Source organism: Parus major, chromosome 7, assembly GCF_001522545.3.
Source record: "Parus major isolate Abel chromosome 7, Parus_major1.1, whole genome shotgun sequence".
Classification (NCBI taxonomy): Eukaryota; Metazoa; Chordata; class Aves; order Passeriformes; family Paridae; genus Parus; species Parus major.
In genome coordinates, this window is record NC_031776.1 from 5,052,493 (window position 1) to 5,073,917 (window position 21,425).

The window sequence follows — 21,425 nt, forward strand, 5'->3', positions numbered from 1 at the left end:
CTGGACTCTTCTGGTTACTCCAACGTCCTTGAAGGGCCATAAGATCCCAGATGTGCAATCTTCAACTCCTTTTTGCTCTGCTTATTGGAGCTACAAAATTGGTGGCTTCTTTGTATTTAGAAATCATTAAGTTATAAATTTAATATATATTTTAAATATAAGTATATAAATATAAATTTATAAATAATATTATAAAAATGCAGTCAAATCTGTTACTCAGCAGTGTGCTGGATTGGCAAGCATTTAAAAGCATTAAAAAGTCCACTGCAGAGGTTTGTGGGGCGCAGTATTTTTGGCTTTCCTCTTCACAAATGATTTTACTCTTCTCAGGAAGAGTGGAAGTTTCAGTGAGCAAACCACACTCGTGCTGGATCTGACAGGGAGGAAGACATGTGCTCGTGTTTTTACAAACAATTCTGAGGGTGAAGGTGTGGGTGTCAACGTCTTTAAAATGTCTTCATGTCTCTACAAACTTCAGGCAGCAGGTTGGTTGCAGAGCCCACTCTTGAAACAGCCAAGGGTCTGCACAAGGCTGAACTCTTGAACTTTGGGGTAAATTATTTGCTTTTCCTGGTGGTTCTGTCATGCTGTCTGATTTCTTAGCCAGGATTCTGAGATTGCCTGCAGTCATTACCAAAAGACAAAGACTGAATTATGGAATGTCTTAGTGAGCACCTCCCAGGATCAGGCAGCCACAGCCTTTCTGGGGAAACTGTTCCAGGGCTTCACAGAGAAGAATGTTTTCCTAATACCCAATCTAAACCTGCTCTCTGTCAGTGGGAAGTCATTTCCCCTTGTCCTGCCACTCCAGGCCCCTGTAAATTGTCCCTCTCCATCTTTCTTGTAGGCTCCCTTCAGACACTGGAAGGCCACAGTTAGGTCACCCTAAAGTTTCTCTTTTTCAGGCTGATCCATCCCAATTCTCTCAGCCTTTCCTCACAGCAGAGTTGCTCCACCCCTCTAATAATTATTATTATAATATCTTTTTAAATTGTCTTTTTGAACTCACGGAAATGAAAATTAAGGATATAAAATATCAGAATCAATAAAAGACATCAAAGAAATGCAATACTGGTATGGACCTCATCAGGTTATCTAATCCTTTCTTGTATCTGAGGAGTCCTACAATGTTCAACACATTTGATTTTTTAATTGTTCCTAAACAACTTCTGTGAAAGTTTTTTTTGTCTAATAGCTGCTCCATCATTTCCCTTAGTGGCTAATGAAGAATTTCTTTTCCCATTTTTATCAGGCTTTCTCTTCCTCATTAAGCCAAATGCCTGTGTTTTTCCAGATGGAACTCCCCCACTCCACCCCGTTCTTTGATTGCATCCTCTCATTTATTTAAAAAATTCTGTCCTGTCCTCTTCTCACCAGCTACTTACTAATTAAACAAAGCCAGTTCTTTAAAGTCTTCCTTAGAACCTTCCTTTTTGTAAATGCATCCTTTCTATTTATTTTTTTTTCCTGGACTTACTTTCCTTCTAAACCACCATGTCTAAAAATAAGCACAGTGTCCAAACTCTGACTTCAGCGCTGCTAAATAGAGCAGAATAATTATGTCCTGTGAGGTGCATGTAACACACCTGTTATTCCTCTGCAGGATTAAATTTGTCTGGTTTTGCTCTTTTGAATCCTCATTCTCAAGTGTGATCCCTTATTTGGGATTCAGTGTAGCTACAGATCCCTTTCAGCAAGATCTTGTGTGTGGCTGGCACATTTCTGGCACCCCATTAATTAGCAGGTTGTAAGATGTCCCAAGAGTAAGGATCACACTGTAACCAAGGCATCCATAAGTGTGGGAAGAGAGAGATTTTTTAGCAGCTTTGCTGGAAAGCTTTTTGCTTTTTCTGCCTTTTTTTTATAATTTTATTTTTTCCTCCTAGTATTGGATTTTCTCTGGGATACCTGTCGCACCAAGCAAGAATTTCTCATCATTTCCTCTTTAGTAAATTCAGTTGCTTAACACTGGTGCTGTGCTTTTAATGGAATGCTTATAGCTGGTTCTTTTTGTCAGACTTACTTGTAACCCTCTATTCATACTGCAACGAAGGCTCTAGAAATTCAGTTTTTAGGGGCACTGTACTAAATCAGTTGATGGTAAAATAATCAGCTCAATATTCACCAGGAATCAAAAAGGGGTAGGTTTCTTTCCCAGCACAGAAGCAAACTATAATGATGCAGTTTACCAACATTACTAGGCTTATGCTTATGGTTAAGATAACTAGGAAGCTCCTTGCCAAAGGCTGTTGCAGCTGTTTGGATGAAGGTCTCAAAGATGTCAGAGAAAAATCCTGTTGGTGTTTTAAAGTACAGAAATGGAGTCAGAGTTGTTTCCCAGAAGAACGGCTGGCAGGTGAGAGGATTTTCTGTCCTGGCTTGTCACTTCTGCCATTCACCACAGAGCCCTGCCAGAGGAAGCTGAACCCCAGCTCTGACACAGCACAGCTGTTTTAGGGATCCCTGTACTTTGGTTTCCCTGATTTCTCCAGTGACTTCCAGCCTGTGTGGGTCACAGCTGGGGGAGGTGATCTGTACTGCTCTCACACAGCTTAGGAGCATCTCTGAGCTGCTCCAGCTGCCAGCACTGGCTCTGCTGCACAGCAGTTTTGCTGTGACCTCCGAGTGAGGAAGGGGTTGTAACTTGTCTCTCCTGGGAGCAGAACTGGCCTTAAAATATGATACTGAGAAGGAGTGTCTGTTACTTGGCTTTTTTCTCTTGCCTTGCTGTTCATTTTATGGATGTCACCGATAAATGTTACCCTGTTTTGATGCTGGTGGGGCTTTGCTGGGAGAGGGAGACACTCTACAGGTTTCTTGGGAGATGGTAGGCAAAAGGATGTTACCCCATAACCTCTTTGCTCTTGAACTTACCCAGGGGTGAGTTCCAGCTATGCTCCTTAATTTTTTTAGTTACTGTGTAGTAATAACTCATGTAAAGGACTTTGTCAAAAGTGTGCAGACCCCTTATAGTGGAATAAACAGGCACCAGTCAGCAAGTGACCTCTGGCACTGGACTTGTTTTAAAGAACCATTGGCTTTTATTTCTTTTTTTCTTGTCCACTAATGTGGACAAATGTCTTGTGCCAGGCATTTGCCTTACCAAAGGTACACAAGCTTCTGTGCCTGGAGATGAAATTGTTTATGTTATGTATTGACATTACAAACTATAGCTACCAGGTTACAGGCACAAAGCTCTGAGCTAATTAGAAGGCTCCAACAACACAGATGCCAGGCTTAGCGATGCTGCCAGGGGAAGGATAGCAACCATTAGGAACAGACAAATAAATACTCAGTCTCAGTTACCTTCCTGTGAGCAACCTGCAGCACAAAAGTATGTTGAGAGAAACGGCAGGAAAAGCTGTGTCTGTGATGTTGTGAATGCCTGTATTCATTTTTACCTGGGAGTGAAACTGAAGCTTTTATCTGCTTGTCTCAATTTCTACTCTTGTATTACTGTCTTTTAATAATGGAATTATTCCGTGAAGACTGTGGAAGGAAAAAAAAATGAGCACTGAAAAACTATCTGCCTCTGTTTAGCTTTTTAACATGTTTTTACCTGCCTGCTCTTCCAGGAGATAATGGCAGATCCTTCAGTGGTGGATCACCTGACACGACTGAAACTCAAACTCCTAGAAAAGGTAAGAGAAACTCCTAGAAAAAGTAAGAATTCTGCAGTGTTTGCTCTGCCTTTTGCTCTTGCATGTCTAAGCATTAACAATGTATTTTAAAACAGCATGACTCTACTGAGATACACTGAGGAGTGGTAACACTTACTTTCTTAACTGACATTGTACAAGTTTACATGGAGCTACAGTAAATTAAATTGACTTTGATTTTATGGGAGATGTCACCAGTTAGCTCAAAGCCAGTTTGAGCTGGGACAGGCAAAGTTTAGGAGTAAATCTTGGGTAAAGAGAGTCTCAGATTGTTTTAAGGCAATTTCATATCTGTTTTCACATAAGATGTGTTGCCTTGGTCAGACCTTTGCTGAATCAAGAGTCCAGATCTTGGACTATCAGGCAAGCTCAAACTGAACATTATCAAGTTCTTCATATGATGCAGCTCTCTGCCCTACAAAATAAATTATGTATATGTCTCCTGATTCACCATGCTATCAATTTTAAGGTCTGGAATAGCCTGGGCAGCTGGAAACATGACTATTCATTACTGTAACTAGATTTTTAATGAGACATTTCATACTTTATTAAGAACCACCATTTTTCTCCACTTCTGCTCTATTTCCTCCATCCCAAACTCATGCCATAGGCCTCTAAATCCTTGTGAGCTTTTCTGCCTGACTTATAACCAGTCCTGGTTATGGTTCTGCCAACAGAGACTAGAAAATGAACAGGAGAACCTAGAGAAGATGGAGATGTCTCTCCCAGCAGCAAGTAAGAGAAGCATTTGTTCTAATTATAGGCCTATTTTGGAAAGGGCTTGCTTATGTTCTCAGGCATGAGTTCCTCAGGAGATGATCCCCTCTCCTCCCTAAGAGCTGTGAGCTAACTGCTTTTTATCTTTTGCATTTCTTCAGCTATTTTTTTTCCTGACCAGGGGAAGTGAACAACCAGCTGAGCACTAACATAAGATGACTTCCTGGCTGCAGGTATCCTCTGCAGCCTCTCCAGCTGGCTCAGCTGGAGCAAACTGATGGTGATCCAGTTTGTCCTGGCTCTTACACCTAGGAGTGAGCCCCTGTTGTAGTCCAGCTGTTTGCTTGGCTTTGGTGATTCTGAAAAGGCAGGAGGAACACTTCCTTTCTTTGCATGGCACATGCACTGTTTATATTATTTATAAATAATTCAAGGCTATACCAGTAAAAGCTCAGTGATATTTCTAAATTGTACTGTGGATTCATTGATCTGAAGCACAAATAGCTGGGATCTTCTAATACTGTGGCCAAATTTTTTTTAAAAATCCCCTATAACAACTTACAGTTTCAAAATATGAAATTGTGCTTTCCAGAGCAGACACCAAGCATGGCTCCAAAGTACCTGAAAACACTCTTGCTTATCTTCATTTCAAGAGAGTTCAAAATCAGCCATGTGTGGGATGAACTGAACAGGAAGTTGATTCAGAACAAAATAGAAACAGAAACGTTGACATTCAAACCGTAGTTTGTTTAAGGTGTTACTACAGACAGTTATCCTCTGCATGCACAGGGTAGAAACCTTCAGGCTAAAACCTATTCCTAAACCAGGAGGTTAAAAGGAGGCTTCAGAGAGCAATCTAAAGAGTTTATTTTAAGAGGTGTTTTACCTTTGTAGAGCTGCTGAGCAGCTGTGACTGCACATGCATAAAGTCATTTTCCACTCATGTATTTGACAAAAAACACCCTTTTCTTCCACAAGCCTTTTGTGGAAGAACTCAGGCTGTTAAAGCAGGGCAACACAGAGTCCTCAGGCAGGTGCAGAGGGGAGCCTCTGCTTTTTATTGCCAAAACCAGGCCTTTTAGAGCATTTAGGCCTTTCCCAGTTACACAGTTTTAAATCACAACAAGCATAATCCAACCAACCACCATACACCACAATGTGAACACACAATGGTTATATAACTTGTTTTTCTGCCTCTAATTCAGCTGAGTCTCTTTCCCATAGCCCTTTTCTGCTTAGCCAAAGTAGCAGGCCTGAGCCATGGTTTTACATGGGTAACAAGGCCCTTATTTTATTATTATTTATTTATTGTTATTATTAAGGCTTTACCTATATGCAATATTAAGCTATCTAATAACACATTTTCCATATTAATATTGTAATACAGGTGCTGTAATAGCTCTGTCTTTGTGATCCTTTGAGATGATAATGGACTTTTCCTCTTCCAGGGAACAGACCTCAGGACATGCTCCAAAGTGCCCTGAGGCAAAGGAAAGATCTGCTGCAGGAGCTTAGGGTAAGAGCCCTCTCTGGCCAGAAGTAACAGAGCCCACTGACCTGTACATCCCCTGCTGATGTGGATTCAGTGTTTTCCTGTTCTTTAGCTCTGGGGCTGGGCAGGATTTAGTGCTCTGCTGCTTTAGAATATAATATATATAATAATAATATATATGTGTATATCTATCTATCTAAAATATATTATAATATATAATATATTACATATATTATATATTTTAATACATATAGATATAATAAGTTTTTCTATCTATCTATCTATATCTTTATATATCTATATCTATCTATCTATATATATTTTTATATATATATATATAAAAATATGCTTTGGGCCAGCTAATGAGGGAGAGAGCCTGGGGAGCAGCTTGGCTGCCCTCACTACAGCTCTAGGAGCTTGCACCTGCCTCAGGTACTACAGGGGGATGATTCTGTTTGTCCTGAACTGCTGTATCGTAAACTTTCTGTGCCAAAATGCAAAGAAGGGATTTTTAGCAATGCCAAAGTAGAGACAATAGTAATTGTTATTTATTCCTAGTTTGTGGAAGATACCAGCTATTACTGAAATGTTTTGCCAGACTTTTGGCAGCTTGTTCTGCACTGTTTGTTTTTTTTCCCAATCCTTTTTGCTTATGCTTCAAGATCTGTGGGAAGGAAAACTTTCTTTATACTTACACAGGCACTGACAGTGCCCTTGATGCACTAAGGGGCTAATCCCATTTCATCCAGAGAGCAGAACCATTCTCTCTGCCTTGCTGTGACCAGATTTTCTTCAGGAAAATACTTGACTTTGCAGGAGCAGCACCTTCTGGAAGAGCTTTCACAGCCATCTGCACCAGCTGGGGGACACTGCCATGACCACAGAGCTGCCCTCCCACAAGTCTACCAGATCCCTTTCCCAGCTTCCCAAGTGGAGCCACCAAGGATTATCCAGCAGGCAGTAAGGATTGTCTCCTAGAAAGCACCACTAGCACTGTGCCAGTCCGAGCTGACAATCATTTGGGAGCTGTATGGAATTGCTCATCCCGCAAAAAGGGAAGATACATCTCTTGCTCTTTTATGGGACTCTTGCTGCCTGCAACAAAACCTAAGGGGAATTCATCCTGAAAATAAGGCTCAAAATTAACAATAGGAATGGTTTACCCTTGGAACAAGATGGCAGAAGGAGTGGCAGAGCTGCCCAGACTCCAGCCTGGCCATTCAGCCACTTTCTAACACAATCAGTCTGCTCATGCAGCCCACAACCTCCACAGCTTCTCCACGAGAATCCCAGAGTTTTCCCGAAGCCTAGGCAGATGACAGCTGTTCCCATAGATAGACCAGCTGGCCAAATCCAACCCTGACTTCTCCACTTTCCTTCCTCTTCCAGATGCCAACTCAGCCTGCCACCATCATCCAGCAGTTGCCCCAGCCATCCCCTCTGGTCACGCAGCTTCTGCCAGCCCAGCCCTCTGCAGCCCCCGGCCCTGGGAGCATTAAAGAAGGTAACAAATTCTCCAAAAAGCAGCCAGCTCCTGTCACTAGGCCTGCAGAGGGGCAGGGCAGGTGGCAGGTGGAAGGGGACATGGGATAGTGGCCAAGCTAGTTAGTGATGTGCTGTTTAATGAGCTGGTGGAGCTTTGGGAGTTGTGCTTCATAAGTGGGATGGGTACCAGTTGTGAAAGGCATTAAGGCAAACTCTTATCACTAAAACTAAAGAAAGAGGAACTACAAACTCAAGGGAAGATTGGGAAAGCAAAACAGCTCAGCTCATGAGTAATCAACTCATGGCACTGAGTAATATTAAAAAAGTCAAACCCATGGATGATTCCAGAATTAGCAAACAGGCTTCTAATATCTGGTTTTATTCTTTTGTTCCTTCCTAACCGGCTGTTCAATCTCCTCAGGCTTTTATTTGTACTCTGTGTTTGGAAACAAGACAGAGTATCTGAAAGTGTTGTTCTAAATATAGTGCAATGCCAATAAAAGAGTTTGTTTCTAAACATGGGTGGGTGCTACTGTGAAGTAGTACATGAACTAAAACCTGGGACAATTTCCCTGTCTCAGCCTTCAGCCAAAGGTTCATCCCACACAGGAATCCTCAGTCATGAAACAGCAGTATTTCTCAGCTCACACTTCATCTAAGTGTCTGGATTTTTGAATCAGAGTTTATTTCCATGACCAAAATAGTCCCAATCCACTCATGACTTCTCTGAAGCTGGTCCATGTAAACTACTTTTTGTATGATCAGAAAAAAGGAAAATGAGAGTTGCCTTCATTGCTTTTTCCCTTCTTTTTTTCCTCACCTGCCCTTTTTCACTTCTCCCAAAGGAAATTAGTTATACTGCACAAGTCCTTTGGATCCCAGAGATCATGTAAGGAGATTTGATGTGCATGAAATGACAGATTAAGGGTTGGGCTTGATGATGTTAAAGGTCTTTTCCAACCTTTACAATTCTATGAAGCTGTGGACTCTCAAGGTGGCAGTGCAATATCACATAAATTTGAGGAAACCTCTCATATGGAAAGCAGCGATCTGGGGCTGAAGCAATGGAGAGCACAGTCAGGAGCCTGTCCATGCTGGAGTAAGGGAAAGCTGCATCCCTTCTCCATCCTGCCATCCAGCATAGGTGGGGGTGTGGGCATGCAGGGCAGGCAACAGACAAGATACTCAGCAGCAGCTTTCTTGTAGAAGGGAGGAGAAACAAGAAATCTGGTATGAACAATCCCATTCACAAACATTAACTTTGCACTTTCTGGGGAAATATTGCCAATATTCTTCATGTGCCCCCTTCCAGCTGCTCTGCCTTGGTTTCAGTGAGCAGTCTGTGTGCTGGAGGGCTCTCCTTGACAAGATGCCTCTGCTGCTCGGCAGCTGTGGATAAAGCTCTTACCCTGCTCTTCCCTTCCCAGATATGGTGGAGATGATGCTGATCCAGAATGCTCAGATGCACCAGATCATGATGCAAAACATGATGCTGAAGGCTCTGCCACCGACGGTGCTCACCCAGCTTGGGGGAGCCAGCTGTGCCCTGCCCCAGCACACGCAGCAGGTAACAATCCCCCAGCCTGAAGGGCATCCTTGCCCACACCAGGCAATGGCTCGTCTCCCTGAGAGGGAACAAGGCCTGGACACAGCACACAAAGGGCTGGGAGAGCCAGAGGACTGTGGAGGACACTGAACCTTAGGAAAGATGACAGAGGAAGAGCATACCCTGATGCCCACCTTCCTCTCCAGGCCATCCTGTCATTCTGCATTTCCCTGACATTGACTAATGGAGTAAATTGGAGGGAGCGGGGTCCGAATATCAGGTGAAATCTGAAATCACCAAATGTTCTTGGACTTTCTTTACTGGAACCTGCAGACTCTTCTCCAGACACATCCCAAAGGCCTTCCTTTCCCAAGGGGTGGCTGAGTGGAACCCTGACCCCTCAGCTAGGGACCCCCCAGAAACCGTGGGGACACAGGTTTCTGCAGCCACCCTTTGTCTCTCTCCACCAAGGACCTGCAGCTCGCTGCTCCCCTGGCCATGAAAGCAGACAGGCCCAAGCCACCTGTGGTGCACCACCATCATCATTACCCTCCCACAGAGGTGTTCCCAGTGACCCCCAGAGGTTTCCTGTCCACATCCCCAGCACAGCACTGGACTGCAGGCTCTGCCCAGCCTATGTAAGTAAGCAGGCAGCTGTGAAGTGCACTTCACAGTTTCTCCCTGCCCAGGTGGGGAGGCAAGGCAGATTGTGAAATAAAGGTGGGGATCTGACAAGGATGAGGATCACACAGATCCCCCACCCTGCCATGCTGCATTGCTTTGCTCTGCAGGGCCTTTTGGCTCTCCCTGTACACCCAGCAGTCATCTGCTAAATAAGGCAGGGGGTGGGGAAAGTGTTTTATGCTTGGGCTAAGGTTCCCAGCAGGATTTATGTTCTTAAAGCACTGCTGGGATATTTGCTAATCAGAATTTCCTGGGGAAATAAAAACCCAAACCACCAGCTAAGAAAAATGGTAAAAAGGGGGGGGGAGTATCAGAAATAATGCTGAGCCTTTGCCATAAGCTTGAGCTTGCTGTTGAAGGGGGTGGGTTTCAAGTGCAGAAATGGATGAGCTTTTCCCCAGGATGCTCCCAGATCCATGGAGCCCTTCAGCCCTGTGCAGAGGTCACAGCCAGCTCCTCCAGGGGCTCACTTGCTTTGTGCCTTCATCTGAGCTTGTCCTGCCTGGTGCTAGGAAGTTCTTGTATGCCAAGGCTGGTAAAGAAGTGCACCCTGCTAGAGCATGGAAGGGAGGGTGACATGGGGACACACTGTGAGAGCTCAACTTTTATTTCTGTGCCATTGCTCTTTCAGAGCTTTAGTGAACAGGAGAACAGGATAGAGGCAGCTGCAGCCTTGGGCACAGATGACCTGCTGGCAGGGGTATCTGTACAGCCCTCTTTAGCAGAGGATTTGAATTCCTGAACAGATTATTTACCTAATGGGATTATAAGGGATGAACATTTCTACCTATTTCCCCTTGACACGGGTTTGTAATCTGAACCAGTAAAGAACTCCTGGCTCCTGTCAGGATCAGTGCAATTCACTGTTTGAAGAAATCAGGTTTTGTCATGGCTTTTAAACTATGTTCTTCCTCTTCTTCAGCTGCCTTTCCCCACAACCTGTGAGACCAAACACATCTTTTTGCAGCTGAAGCACTACTGACTCTTACTAAACACAATAACCCCATTTTTCTTGTTGCAGGTGGCCCACATACTGACAATACAGGATCCTCTGCAAGTGGACCATAGCCTTTCTAAAAACAATAAAATCCTGATGTTCTTCCTCAGCCATTGTCTTTTTCTTCAACAACACAAATTGAGCACTATTCCCTCCTTTACTTTTCCCACTAGTTTTCAGAGGGCAGGCTTTAATTCATTCCCATGTTATCCTGTTCTTTTTAGTTTTATTTAGAACTTCTTAAAAGGCTCACTCAGAGCTTTTATCAGGAACACTTTTTAATGCTCTCAGCAGCCTGGTTTTGTTTAATATAGAAAGATGAACAATCATTTTGTAGCACTTTCTCAATATCTTCCCACCTTCTGTTTTTAAAGTGGAGAACATCTGTACACTGGGTTTGCCTCATGCAGTTTGTGAGCGAGTCTGATTAAGAAAACCCAGGGACCTAAATTTTGTTTGGAATGAAGGAAAGATAGTAACTGCCACTGCTGGAAGCTAAATAGTGTGCTGTGTTCCAAAACCAATTAGTGAATAATTTATTTACTGTGTAAAACCTACCTTGCTCTTCGCCCTCTCTGCTCTGTCGTCTTTGAGATTCTTATTGCCCTCTACAACTTCTCACTTTCTACAACTACCTGAAAGAGGAAATGGTCTCAAGTTATGCCACAGGAATTTAGATTGAATATTAGGAAGAAATTCTTAACTGGAAACATTGTCAGACATAGGAAGAGGCTGCCCAGGGATGCATTTGGGTCCTGCCCCATTCCTGTGGGTCTTTGCTAGCTATGCTGATGTGGCATTTAGGGTCATAGCTTAGTGGTGTGCTTGGCAGTGATGGGTTAGCACTTGGGGCTCGATGTTCTCAGAGGGCTTTTTCTACCTTAACAATGCTATGAGCCAAAGCTGCTGGTGCCTGACAGGTTTAGCAATAAATTGTACTTGATGATACAAATCTCGGCAGTTTCACTGTCTGCTGTTTAATTATTGTGTGTTGGCCCTAATTGGCTCCTCCCTTTTCAAAGCTTACTGTGAGCAGCATTGGCTCAGCAGAGCATTTCCTCCCAAGGATGGGCATGTGAGATAATGCCTGCAGAGATGTTTCCTCACAGCCTTGTCTAAGTCCTGGAAAGCTTCTGCAGAGCAGACATGGACCTTCTCCTAAGCATCACCCCCCAAAATGCCTGAGCCACACACAGCTTCCTTGGATGAAAGATGTGCTCAAGGATGGGATGAGGCTCCTGGGCAAGTAGTGTGGCTTCCATCCCACCCTCAGGAGAGAGTGTGTGAGGCTCCAGAAGTCACTCCACGTTGTCCCACCAATGCCTTTGCAGTTGCATCCCAGCAAAAGCCTGGCTGGTGCAAAAGCCTGGCTCCTGCTCTGTGTGTATTCCTTGGAGACTGCAGGATTGCTCTACAAGTTCCAAAAGAGGCCTTTGGATGGAGCCTGACTGAACAACACCACGTTGCTCTCTCAACACCTCAGCCTCAGCCAGGCTGACTCCCTGACAGTCTCTGGGCTGGGAGTTAAACTTTAATATGGATTAGGGGAGAAGAGCCCAGGCATGACTCAGCCACCCACAGTCCTTCCCTTCCCCTCCCCACTGGCAAGGGCAGAGGGACTGGGGAGAAGCAGAGGGATCAGAGACTGAGCAGGGATCTGAGAGCCAGGGGCTGACCTAGCATGGAGCCCTGTGACCCACGAGGGAAAAGAGTTGCTATTGTCGGTGGTGGTCTGGTAGGAAATGCCATTTGGCTGCTGCATGATTGTGTTTGCTGGGGAGCTGGGGCTGTAAAAACACTGCTTGAATGTGGGGGTGAATGCTTTTCTTAAAATCATTCCTCTGACAGATGATGGGGTGTTGTAAAGGGGTTGATTGAGTTCCTACTGTGGGAGGCTCCTGTCCTTTTCTCGGATGAAGGGGTTTGGGTAGTGGGTGGAGCAGTGGTGCCCAGGTACACCAAATAAAAGTCCTTGTTTGGGCTGCCAGGTTCCCCAGTCCCTTGGCTGATTTTGCCTGTAACCAAATCTCTAGTGGGAAATGCTTTGTAAGAACTGAAAGTGGTAAAAGCCAGGCTGTGAGGAAATGCCTTCCTCTGCCCACTTTTGTTTGGGAATGGTTCTCATCTGCTGCTACTTGCAGAGAGGTGTGACACTAAAGGCCGGGCTGGATGGGGCTCTGAAGTAACCTGGTCTAGTGGGAGGTGTCCCTGCCCATGGCAGGGGGTTGTAACAAGATGGTCTTCAGCATCCTTTCCAACCCAAACCATTCTATGAGTCTGTGATTCTGTGACAGCTCGGGGCATTGCAGCACCTACATCTTTCTCTTGACTTTTTGGATATTAGCTTCTTGGAAAAGAGTGATAACAGAAGAGGCTGTAGTTCTGACAACAATTCATAATGGAAATTAGATGTTTAAATTAATTTAAATTACAAACAGGACATATTTGTACTGTTCTCCCTCACTATGTTCCCAAGGGAATGCTGCTACACTCTGAATTCTAGTGAGGAGGGTAAACAGAGTCCAGAAAGGAGCTGGGAACTTGTCTACACCAGCTCCTGCTGTCTCTGGCTGAAGAGGTGAGCCCTGCTGCACTCAGCTGCTGTGTGTAAACAAGCCTGAGCTTGGTGTAAACTTTACAAACATTTTAGACTTTATAAAAAGAGTTTTGATGGGTGGCTTTTGTCTTGGAGACTCTGCAAACACACAGGGCTGCCAGAGGACTTCAGTAAAAAATCTTCCCAGGTTCTTGGTCAAAGGACCTCCCCGTTTATGCTGAGCTGCATCCCCTGATCACTTCTTTCCTTTGATGCATCTCAGTAGTGCCCTCTGAAATACTTCACCCACCATTCCTGATCCTTTTCTTGCAGGTGGGTGCGTTAAATGCCTGTTTCTTGGCTAGACGAGGTTTCCATGTTGATGTTTATGAAGCCAGAGAAGGTAAGGTCAGCCTGATCATTACTGAGAGCTCACTGAAACTGCAAGAAAATACCCAAATTGGAGAGTGGCAGTTTGGGGATGTTCTTTTCTCTCTCCCCTTTAGCTCCTGTGGTGGGGAGGAGCATTTATTTGAAGTTCATGTTGTGTAGAGGGAACCCACTCTTTATCTACTAAAATGGTGCCCTTTTTATACTCTTGGCTTAAACAGTAATTCAAATCCTCACATTTGAAGCCTGGTCTCTGCAGGAAGCATTATAGTACAGTGCTCCATCCAGAGATGGAGCCTCCAGGTCCACAAGGCACCACAAAAGAGAAATTAGGATTTGGAGCTAAAGGCAGAGAAATTGTTCATCTTCAGTATCTGTCAGCTGGCAGACAAAAAAATCCTTGGTAGAGGTGGCAAACTGAATGGCAGGTGGGAATGATACCATGGGGAGCGAAATGACTCAAGTGTGCAGTGAAGGGGAGGAGGAGCCGTGCCTGACACTCTGCAGTAACTCTCCCTGCCCTGACAGACAGCAGAACAGGCAGTTCTGCTGCATGGCTTACAGCTGACACAAGTTCCACAGCTTCAAAAAGCCTCTGGTTGCTCTCACCTGCCTTCTGAGTTGGATGGCTCCTGCTGTGCTAGTCCATTTGTCCCATTGCTTACAGTGATACCCATGTTGGGATGAGGAAGCTCTGTCCCATACACTGGCCAGACAGCCCAGGAAGTCTAAAAGAGACAACTCAGAGGAGGAACAGGCCAATTCCCAGACATTTCCATCTGATCAGGCATGAAGAAGGTGACCTGCCAACGCCACAAAAAGCATCAGCCTGTGGACCTCAGCAGAACCTGGCAGGCATTCATTGCTCAGCCTTCTCCATTTAGAGGGGAAATGGCTCTTAATGTTAATGGACCCTCTGGCACGTGGGGCGCTGTCAGAATCCAGCATTCCCTTTGCAGCTCTTGGCTGCAGCTGCTTCTGCCAGGCTGGAGGTGGCACGGAGGATCCAGGCTAGGCTTCCCCCTACCCCACCTGCTGTTTCTGCAGGGGGCTTGGGAGATGTTCCCCTCCCCAGGCTGTGCTGTCATTGCCTCCACAACCAGCTGCTCTCCCCTGCAGATATCCGAGTGGCCAGCTTTGCGCGTGGCAGGAGCATCAACCTGGCCCTGTCTCACAGGGGACGCCAAGCCCTGCGAGCTGTGGGGATGGAGAACCAGGTACTCTGGCACATCTGGTGCTGGTGGGGGTCTCTGTGTCCTCTTCTTTCTTGCCCTGTCCCAGCCAGACCTCTTCCACTGCATGCCTGCAGTCTGGCCCTCCCCTGCTTCACAGCACATCTGCCAGCAGGACCTTCCCCATGGCAGACAGCTGGGCTCTGCACCTGGCAGTGGGTGCTTCCCTGGGACACCAAGCACCTTCCTGTGTTTACCTCCCTGCTGTGCTCCCCTCCCTCCTGGAGAAGAGGGCAAACAGGGCAGGAGCAGATGGACTCCCAAAAGAGCTGATGCAATAAAGCAGGATGCAATAAAGGCAGCTGTTTTCCCCACTGACATGTCCAGATTTGTATTTTCCCAGAAAACCTTGGTCTTTGGGCTGACCCCTGACATCCATCCACACTGCCTTCTGCCCAGCATGCTGGGCTGGGAGCCCAGCACTCTTCTGCAGGGTACTGGCTACCAGCTGTTGGCTGTGGTGGGATCTTCTGGTCCCTGGATCCCTGCAGAGGAGCCCAGGCTTTGACAACACACATCCCAGTCCCTGGATGTAATTTGGCTTTCATCCCCTGCCCTGTCCAGCACTCTGCGATTTTACATGTCCCTTCTATCCAAAAACAATTTCCCTCTGATTTTTATGAGAATGAGCTTGTAAGTAATCTCAGTAAACTGTAGTAAATTGATTTGACAGCCCTGTTAAAATTTTCCCTGGTTATTTGGAAATGTGTGAGGAAAGAACCCCCCATTCTTCCCCGAGTGCAGTGCTTGGGTGAGGGGATGATGCTTGGTAACCTGTACTAAAATCCCACAGTTTTGGCCAGAAGCATGGCTTGTGTTTCCCTGCTGTTTCAGATCGTGGCCAAGGGCATTCCTATGCGGGCAAGGAGGATACACACACCTTCAGGGAAAAAATACTCTATCCCTTATGGGAAGAAGAACCAGGTACTGGAGCTGCTCTGCAGAGCACAAGAGGTCTTTGTTAGCATTTGTGTCTCTGTGTCATGGACAGTGTGGGGCTCATGGGTGTGGGAGAGGCTGGAGAGAATGAGGGAAGGGGATTACTTGGAAGGGAGGGTTTCCTGGCCACGCAGAGTGTCCTTCAGCAAAGCTTTCTGAACCCCCTGTTTGTTTGCCTTGCAGTACATTATCTCTGTGGACAGAGCAAACTTAAACAAAGAGCTGCTGACAGGTAGGTTGTAACTTCTGTTTGCAAATTCTTCTAACACACTTTTTGCTGGGGATTTTGGGTTTTCCCCGTGACTAGAAGACTTTGAGCCCCAAGCTCCCTTATCCAGATCTTAGGAAGTCCAAACCTGAACTAGCAGAGGAAAACCTGTGCTGTTCCCCAGCTAAAGAAGAAGAGACCTCCCCAGCCTTGTCACAGTTTGTGGCATTTTCCATAACCCCTGATTGTACAGAGACAAAGAGAAGTTGGAGCTCTGTGGCCAAGTATGTAGTCAGACTAGACCAAATTTATGCAAATTCCCCACCGACTGCAGGCACCTCACCCCATCCTGAACTTGAGTGGAGTGGTGGTGGAAAGCTGTAGGGAAGAAAAAAATCCTTGCAGGATTGCTTGCATTTTTCAAATAGTTTAAACCATAGTTGACCAGTCCCAGTGTGCCCTGCCTGCTGGCCCTCACACAACACAGCAAATTATTTGCTGTAATGGCAAAAATCCCTATAATTTAGGGATCTCTTGGAAATATTTTTTGTGGTCACAGTAAACCCCTCTACATTTTGTTGTTTTTTCTTTTCACAGCTGCTGAGAAGTACTCCAACACTAAACTGTTCTTTGGACACAAGCTCCTCGGGTGCAATGCAGAGTCGGGGACATTATCTATAAAAAGGTAATGCCTGGCCAAGCGTGGGATCAAGCATTGTGGTCAGCTAGTTTCTGCTTAATCATTCATAAAACCTCAAACAATTGAGCAATCTCAGTTTTGAAACTACTGTGCAGGCAAAACTTTGTGCCAGTTTTGAAAAGGAGAGACATCAAGACAGCATTCAGGGAGAGACTGAGGAAGGTTTAAATAACTCACAAACCCCCCAGCCTGCCAGCAGGCACACATTTCCTGACTTGTGCAGGGGATAAACATACCACTGGGTCCAGAGACAGATTGCTCATCAGGGAGGGTGGATAACTGGTGATTCCCCATCCCTGGAAGTGTTCCAGGCCAGGCTGGATGGAGCTCTGAGCACCCTGGTGTGGTGTCTCTGCCCATGGCAGGGGGTGGAACGGGCTGAGCTCTAAGGTCCCCTCAAACCCAAACAATTCTGTGGTTCCACGACCTTGTTTCACAGTCTTTCATGGAAATTCTGGTCCTACCCCCCATCCTCCTGGCAGGTGCTGTAGGCTCTACAAAACAGCAGTGTTATCCCAAAGATGCCTCCTGCAATGCTGACAGGATAATTATTTATCCTAATGCTGTGCTTCCCAGGCAGTGAGAGCCGATCTTCCCTAGAAGATTACTAACACATTTTGTAAAAGGCAGATCCTCTGGGCACAGTGGTGCTGAGCTGGCCCGGAGTTACAGGAGGATTATCCACAGAATCATGGAATGGTTAGGGTGGGAATGGACCCTGAAGATCAGATTGATCCAAGGTACTGTCTTGCTTTCAGATCCGATCAGCAGATCTTGGAACTGACCTATGATCTCATTGTGGGGTGTGATGGAGCCTTCTCAACAGTCAGAAAACAGTTCATGAGGCAAACACGCTTCAACTACAGCCACGAGTACATTCCTCATGGCTACATGGAGCTGACCATCCCTCCCAAGGATGGAGATGTGAGTGTGCCTGTCCCAGGGGCTGCTGCAACCTTCACAGGTTGGATATCCCACCCCCTTCTCACTCTGGCTCTGCTAGAACAGCTTTGGAAGAGTTCACTTCTCACCTGGGGTTCAGGCAAGGGATTAAACCTTCCCTAAGAGAAGACATAGATCTCTTTCTCTTCCAAAAGTGGGGCCAGTGTTGGTACCTGCATGCAAAAATCTTAGAATCTTAAAACCTGTCCTGGAGTGGTGAGATTAACTCTGGCTCTGAGAGGTCCTGGAGGTATGGGAATTTGTCTATGAGGACATCAGCAATTGCAAAGCATCAGATTTTTACCCATATTTCTTATCCTTTCCTCTTTACCTTGCTGTGTGTCTCCCTGAAGCATCAGGGACCAGAAAGGGGCCCTGTAGTTGTTGTGTCTTCCCATAGGAATTATTGTGCTGTGTGGAGGGAAGCCAGGGCCTGGGCTGGGGAAGCTGAGCAGGCAGGTCAAGAATACAAGGCAATTTTCCTTCTCTTTCAGTTTGCCATGGAACCAAACTACCTCCATATCTGGCCGAGAAACACCTTCATGATGATTGCACTGCCCAACATGGTGCTAACCCAGGGCCATGCTCTCTTGGGGCACAGGAGGGGGTTGGTGGGGATGAACAGATGGGGTGGCAGGGATTGGGAGGGTCAGGAGTCATGGAATAACCAAAACACAGGATCAATTAGATTGGAAAAGACCTCTGAAATCACAGAGTCCAACCTATGACCCAATACCACCTTGTCAACCAGATCATGGCACTGAGTGCCATGTCTTTCCTTAAAAACCTGCTGGGACACTGACTCCACCATCTCCCTGGGCAGCCTGTTCCAATGTCTAATCACCCTTTCTGTGAAGAATTTCTTCCTAATGTCCAGTCTAAACCTCCCCTCGTGCAGCTTAAGACTGCCTCCTCTTGTCTTGTCCCTTGTTACCTGGGAGCAGAGCCCGACCCCCACCTGGCTCCATCCCCCTGTCAGAGTGTTGTGGAGAGTGATAAGTTCTCCACTGAACCCCCTTTTCTCCAGGCTAAGTACCCCCAGCTCCCTCAGCTGCTCCTCACAGGATTTGTGCCCCAGACCCCCACAAACCAGCACTCTGCAGCTGGATGTTATAAACTACATACCAGGAGCACCAGGACAGTGTGCCAGGCCCATGCTGGCCAGTCACACACAGTTTCTGCCTCCCTGTTCCTGCCCAACATGAGAAAGGGGGTGGCCAGACATTCATCCCTTGCTGTGCCAGTGGGTCACAGGGATTGCCAGTGGCTGGGCACTGAACTGCTGCCTCAGGGTCTCTCTGTTCTCTGGGCTTCTTACTGACCTTTTTTTCCTGGATGGCAGGACAAGTCCTTCACCTGCACACTCTTCATGCCCTTTGAGGAATTTGAGAAGCTCACAACAGGCGAGCAAGTGCTGGCTTTTTTCCAGACCTACTTCCCAGATGCCATTCCCCTCATCGGAGAGTGAGTGTTCCCATCTCCCCTATTCACTCATCAACAGTTATCTATTATGGGATGGGCTTTCTCTTGGATGATATCAACAGTCTCAGCTGTGTTAGGCAGATTCCTCTTAGAATGAATTATCCCAGGGCTTCAGATTAACTGAGAAACTCAGATCTTCTCTGGTCCTTCCTACATTGGCCAACAGCTACTGCAGCTCACAGTGAGAGGACTAAGATGTCAATAATTAAGTTGTTTGTAGAATTTAAAACCTACAGACAAAATATCTGGTCCACAGTGGGGAAGTTGACTTCCACATTTTTCCCAGCACAAACAGCCTAGTGCACAGGCTTGGGGTTTGCACACCAAAGCTGACAGTGCCTGTGGCCTGGCTTCCTGAGCTTGGATGTGGCATGGCTTGCTCTTCTCTCTTGTGGCTCCACACAACAAAATCTGTTGTTTTACCTGAAGGCAAGAGCTGAAGCACGATTACTTTTTGCTGCCAGCCCAGGCCATGATCTCTGTGAAGTGCTCTTCCTACAACCTCTCCTCCCGGTGCATGCTGATGGGAGATGCCGCGCATGCTGTTGTGCCCTTCTACGGACAGGGCATGAATGCAGTAAGTTCATGGCTGGCCTGTCCCTCTTGGTGGGGATCCCACTCCTTTCACCCACAAATGCCTGGTTTTAGTGTTTAACTCCATAGAGCTCATGGGCTGGCTGTCCCACAGCCTGATGTCCTCTGAAGAACTGGGGACAGGGTGATGATGGCACCTTCCCATGGAGCAGAAGACTACATGAGAGGGGGGTCCAGGCAGCTGGGAAATCAGCAGCAATCCCCTCAATTTCTCTCAAGACCCCTGTCAGCAGGGCCTGGAGTAAGGCTCCTGCTCTGAAGCTGTGGTCAGTGGGACCAAACAGCTACAATAGCCAAGGATCCATGAGAGCACTTCTGAATGTATGGGTCATTTATGCCTATTAAACCCCTAATATTCCTTCCAGGGCTTTGAAGATTGTCTGGTCTTTGATGAATTAATGGACCAGTTCCACAATGACCTTGGTACGTGAGGTGGCTGGGCACATGTGAGAGCAGAGGAACATCCCTCTGCAGCTGAGGGCAGCTGGATACCCTGCAGGAGCTGCCTGTGAACTGTTACTTTCTTCTCCCAGGTGCCTGTCTCCCTGAGTTCTCCAGACTGAGGGTGCCAGATGACCATGCAATTTCAGATTTAGCCATGTACAATTATGTAGAGGTAGGTGAGAGCCCCACACAGACCTGTGGTTCTGTGGGCCATGCACACAGTAGTGCTCTCAGGATGCATGCAGCAGGCAGTGCCTCTGGCAAATCCCTGGCTGGGCTCTCACCCTGGCAGGTTTTAGCCTCACAGCTCCTTGGGAATGTCACTGGGGCTGAGGAGGCACTGATCCCTGCATCACTCTCCTGGGAGAGGTAGCAAAGCACAGGGGAGCTCTGACAAAACCCATTGCAAAGGGGTGGCTGTTGCTCTGTTGCAGATGCGTGAGCACGTGAATTCAACATGGTTCATTTTCCGGAAGCACGTAGACAACTTTCTCCACGCCCTCATGCCTTCCACCATCGTCCCGCTGTACACCATGGTAAGCCAGCGTGTCATCTCCCACTGCTGTGAGCTCCTCCTGCCTGGCTTTGGGGTGGTGACATTCTCCTGCAACCCCTCCCAGGTGACCTTCACCAGAATTCGCTACCATGAGGCCCTCCTACGCTGGAAGTGGCAGACAAAGGTTGGTCAAGGGTGGTGCCCATCCTCCCCATGCCGTGAGCCTGGGGAGCATCTTGCACACCAGCACTGCCCAGCTTGGGGAGGGACAGCTTTTTTGGTGGGATATTACCAGGTGTGATGACTGCTTGGTGTTGCAGGGTAGGGGCCAGCCTCTGATGATGTCGGGGTTTCTCTTTGCACTTGCAGGTAATTAATCGAGGGCTGTTTGTTGTGGGAGCAGCAGGACTGGGTGGCACCTACCTGCTGATGAAGCGTCTGGCACGGAGCTTCAGCTTCTGCCTGGAAGACTTGTGGGGCTGGTCCCATTATCTGAAGAATATTGGAAATCTTCCCTTTGGCTCACAAGTGGCTTAAATGTATGGGGATCTCTTTGTTGTAATAAAAATGAAGGCCCAGATTGTTGGCTCAGCTGGGTGATTTTGTTTCTCTTGGGATGAGGTTTGGCAGCTCCTGCAGCCCCTTGAAAGCAGTTTGGCCTCTCTCCCTTTCCCAGGTGAGAGGAGCCCGTCAGGCACAGTGCCCAGAAAGCTTCTCCAGGGGCTCAGGTGTGTAACCCTGGCAGCCTGGTCTCAAGGGATGTCATGTGTAGATCTGGCACTTAGAGATTATGATTTAGTGTTGGAGCTGGCAGTGCTAGGTTAATGGTTAGGTAGTCAATGATCTTAAGAGTTTTTTTCCAACCTTACTGGTGTGTCCCAG

General features: G+C 46.7%; 2 protein-coding genes across 5 annotated transcripts; both read left to right on the forward strand.

Annotated features, from left to right (window-relative positions):
* The first annotated feature begins 1,634 nt into the window (after window positions 1-1,634).
* C7H21orf58 (chromosome 7 C21orf58 homolog) lies at window positions 1,635-10,689 on the forward strand. Of its 2 annotated transcripts, none has more exons than XM_015633974.3 (9): window positions 1,635-2,356; window positions 3,576-3,641; window positions 4,337-4,394; window positions 5,825-5,892; window positions 6,685-6,828; window positions 7,258-7,372; window positions 8,781-8,920; window positions 9,371-9,537; window positions 10,605-10,689. In XM_015633974.3, exons 1-9 carry the CDS (start codon window positions 2,264-2,266, stop codon window positions 10,618-10,620), a joined length of 867 nt encoding a protein of 288 aa, XP_015489460.1. In that variant the 5' UTR covers window positions 1,635-2,263; the 3' UTR covers window positions 10,621-10,689. The 2 variants fall into 2 exon arrangements, with proteins under 2 accessions (XP_015489460.1, XP_015489461.1); XM_015633975.2 differs by lacking the exon at window positions 1,635-2,356 and adding an exon at window positions 3,256-3,334.
* A 1,482-nt stretch (window positions 10,690-12,171) lies between these two features.
* KMO (kynurenine 3-monooxygenase) lies at window positions 12,172-21,123 on the forward strand. Of its 3 annotated transcripts, none has more exons than XM_015635450.2 (15): window positions 12,172-12,315; window positions 13,450-13,519; window positions 14,626-14,723; window positions 15,573-15,662; window positions 15,861-15,909; window positions 16,483-16,570; window positions 17,344-17,509; window positions 18,022-18,093; window positions 18,870-18,991; window positions 19,439-19,586; window positions 19,969-20,026; window positions 20,137-20,219; window positions 20,482-20,583; window positions 20,668-20,727; window positions 20,913-21,123. In XM_015635450.2, exons 1-15 carry the CDS (start codon window positions 12,262-12,264, stop codon window positions 21,078-21,080), a joined length of 1,428 nt encoding a protein of 475 aa, XP_015490936.1. In that variant the 5' UTR covers window positions 12,172-12,261; the 3' UTR covers window positions 21,081-21,123. The 3 variants fall into 3 exon arrangements, with proteins under 3 accessions (XP_015490936.1, XP_015490937.1, XP_033371862.1); XM_033515971.1 differs by lacking the exon at window positions 12,172-12,315 and adding an exon at window positions 13,112-13,158; XM_015635451.2 differs by lacking the exon at window positions 15,573-15,662.
* Window positions 21,124-21,425: the final 302 nt, after the last annotated feature.

What these genes read in the sequence shown, in the direction of transcription:
- C7H21orf58 (XM_015633974.3), top strand. Translation starts at nt 2,264, where the DNA reads ATGAAGGTCTCAAAGATGTCAGAGAAAAATCCTGTTGGTGTTTTAAAG. An exon ending in GATGTCTCTCCCAGCAGCAA is followed by an intron (nt 4,395 to 5,824) that starts GTAAGAGAAGCA and finishes TTCCTCTTCCAG; the next exon opens with GGAACAGACCTCAGGACATG. An exon ending in CCCTGGGAGCATTAAAGAAG is followed by an intron (nt 7,373 to 8,780) that starts GTAACAAATTCT and finishes TTCCCTTCCCAG; the next exon opens with ATATGGTGGAGATGATGCTG.
- KMO (XM_015635450.2), top strand. Translation starts at nt 12,262, where the DNA reads ATGGAGCCCTGTGACCCACGAGGGAAAAGAGTTGCTATTGTCGGTGGT. An exon ending in TCCCTCCCAAGGATGGAGAT is followed by an intron (nt 17,510 to 18,021) that starts GTGAGTGTGCCT and finishes CTTCTCTTTCAG; the next exon opens with TTTGCCATGGAACCAAACTA. An exon ending in CCATGTACAATTATGTAGAG is followed by an intron (nt 20,220 to 20,481) that starts GTAGGTGAGAGC and finishes GCTCTGTTGCAG; the next exon opens with ATGCGTGAGCACGTGAATTC.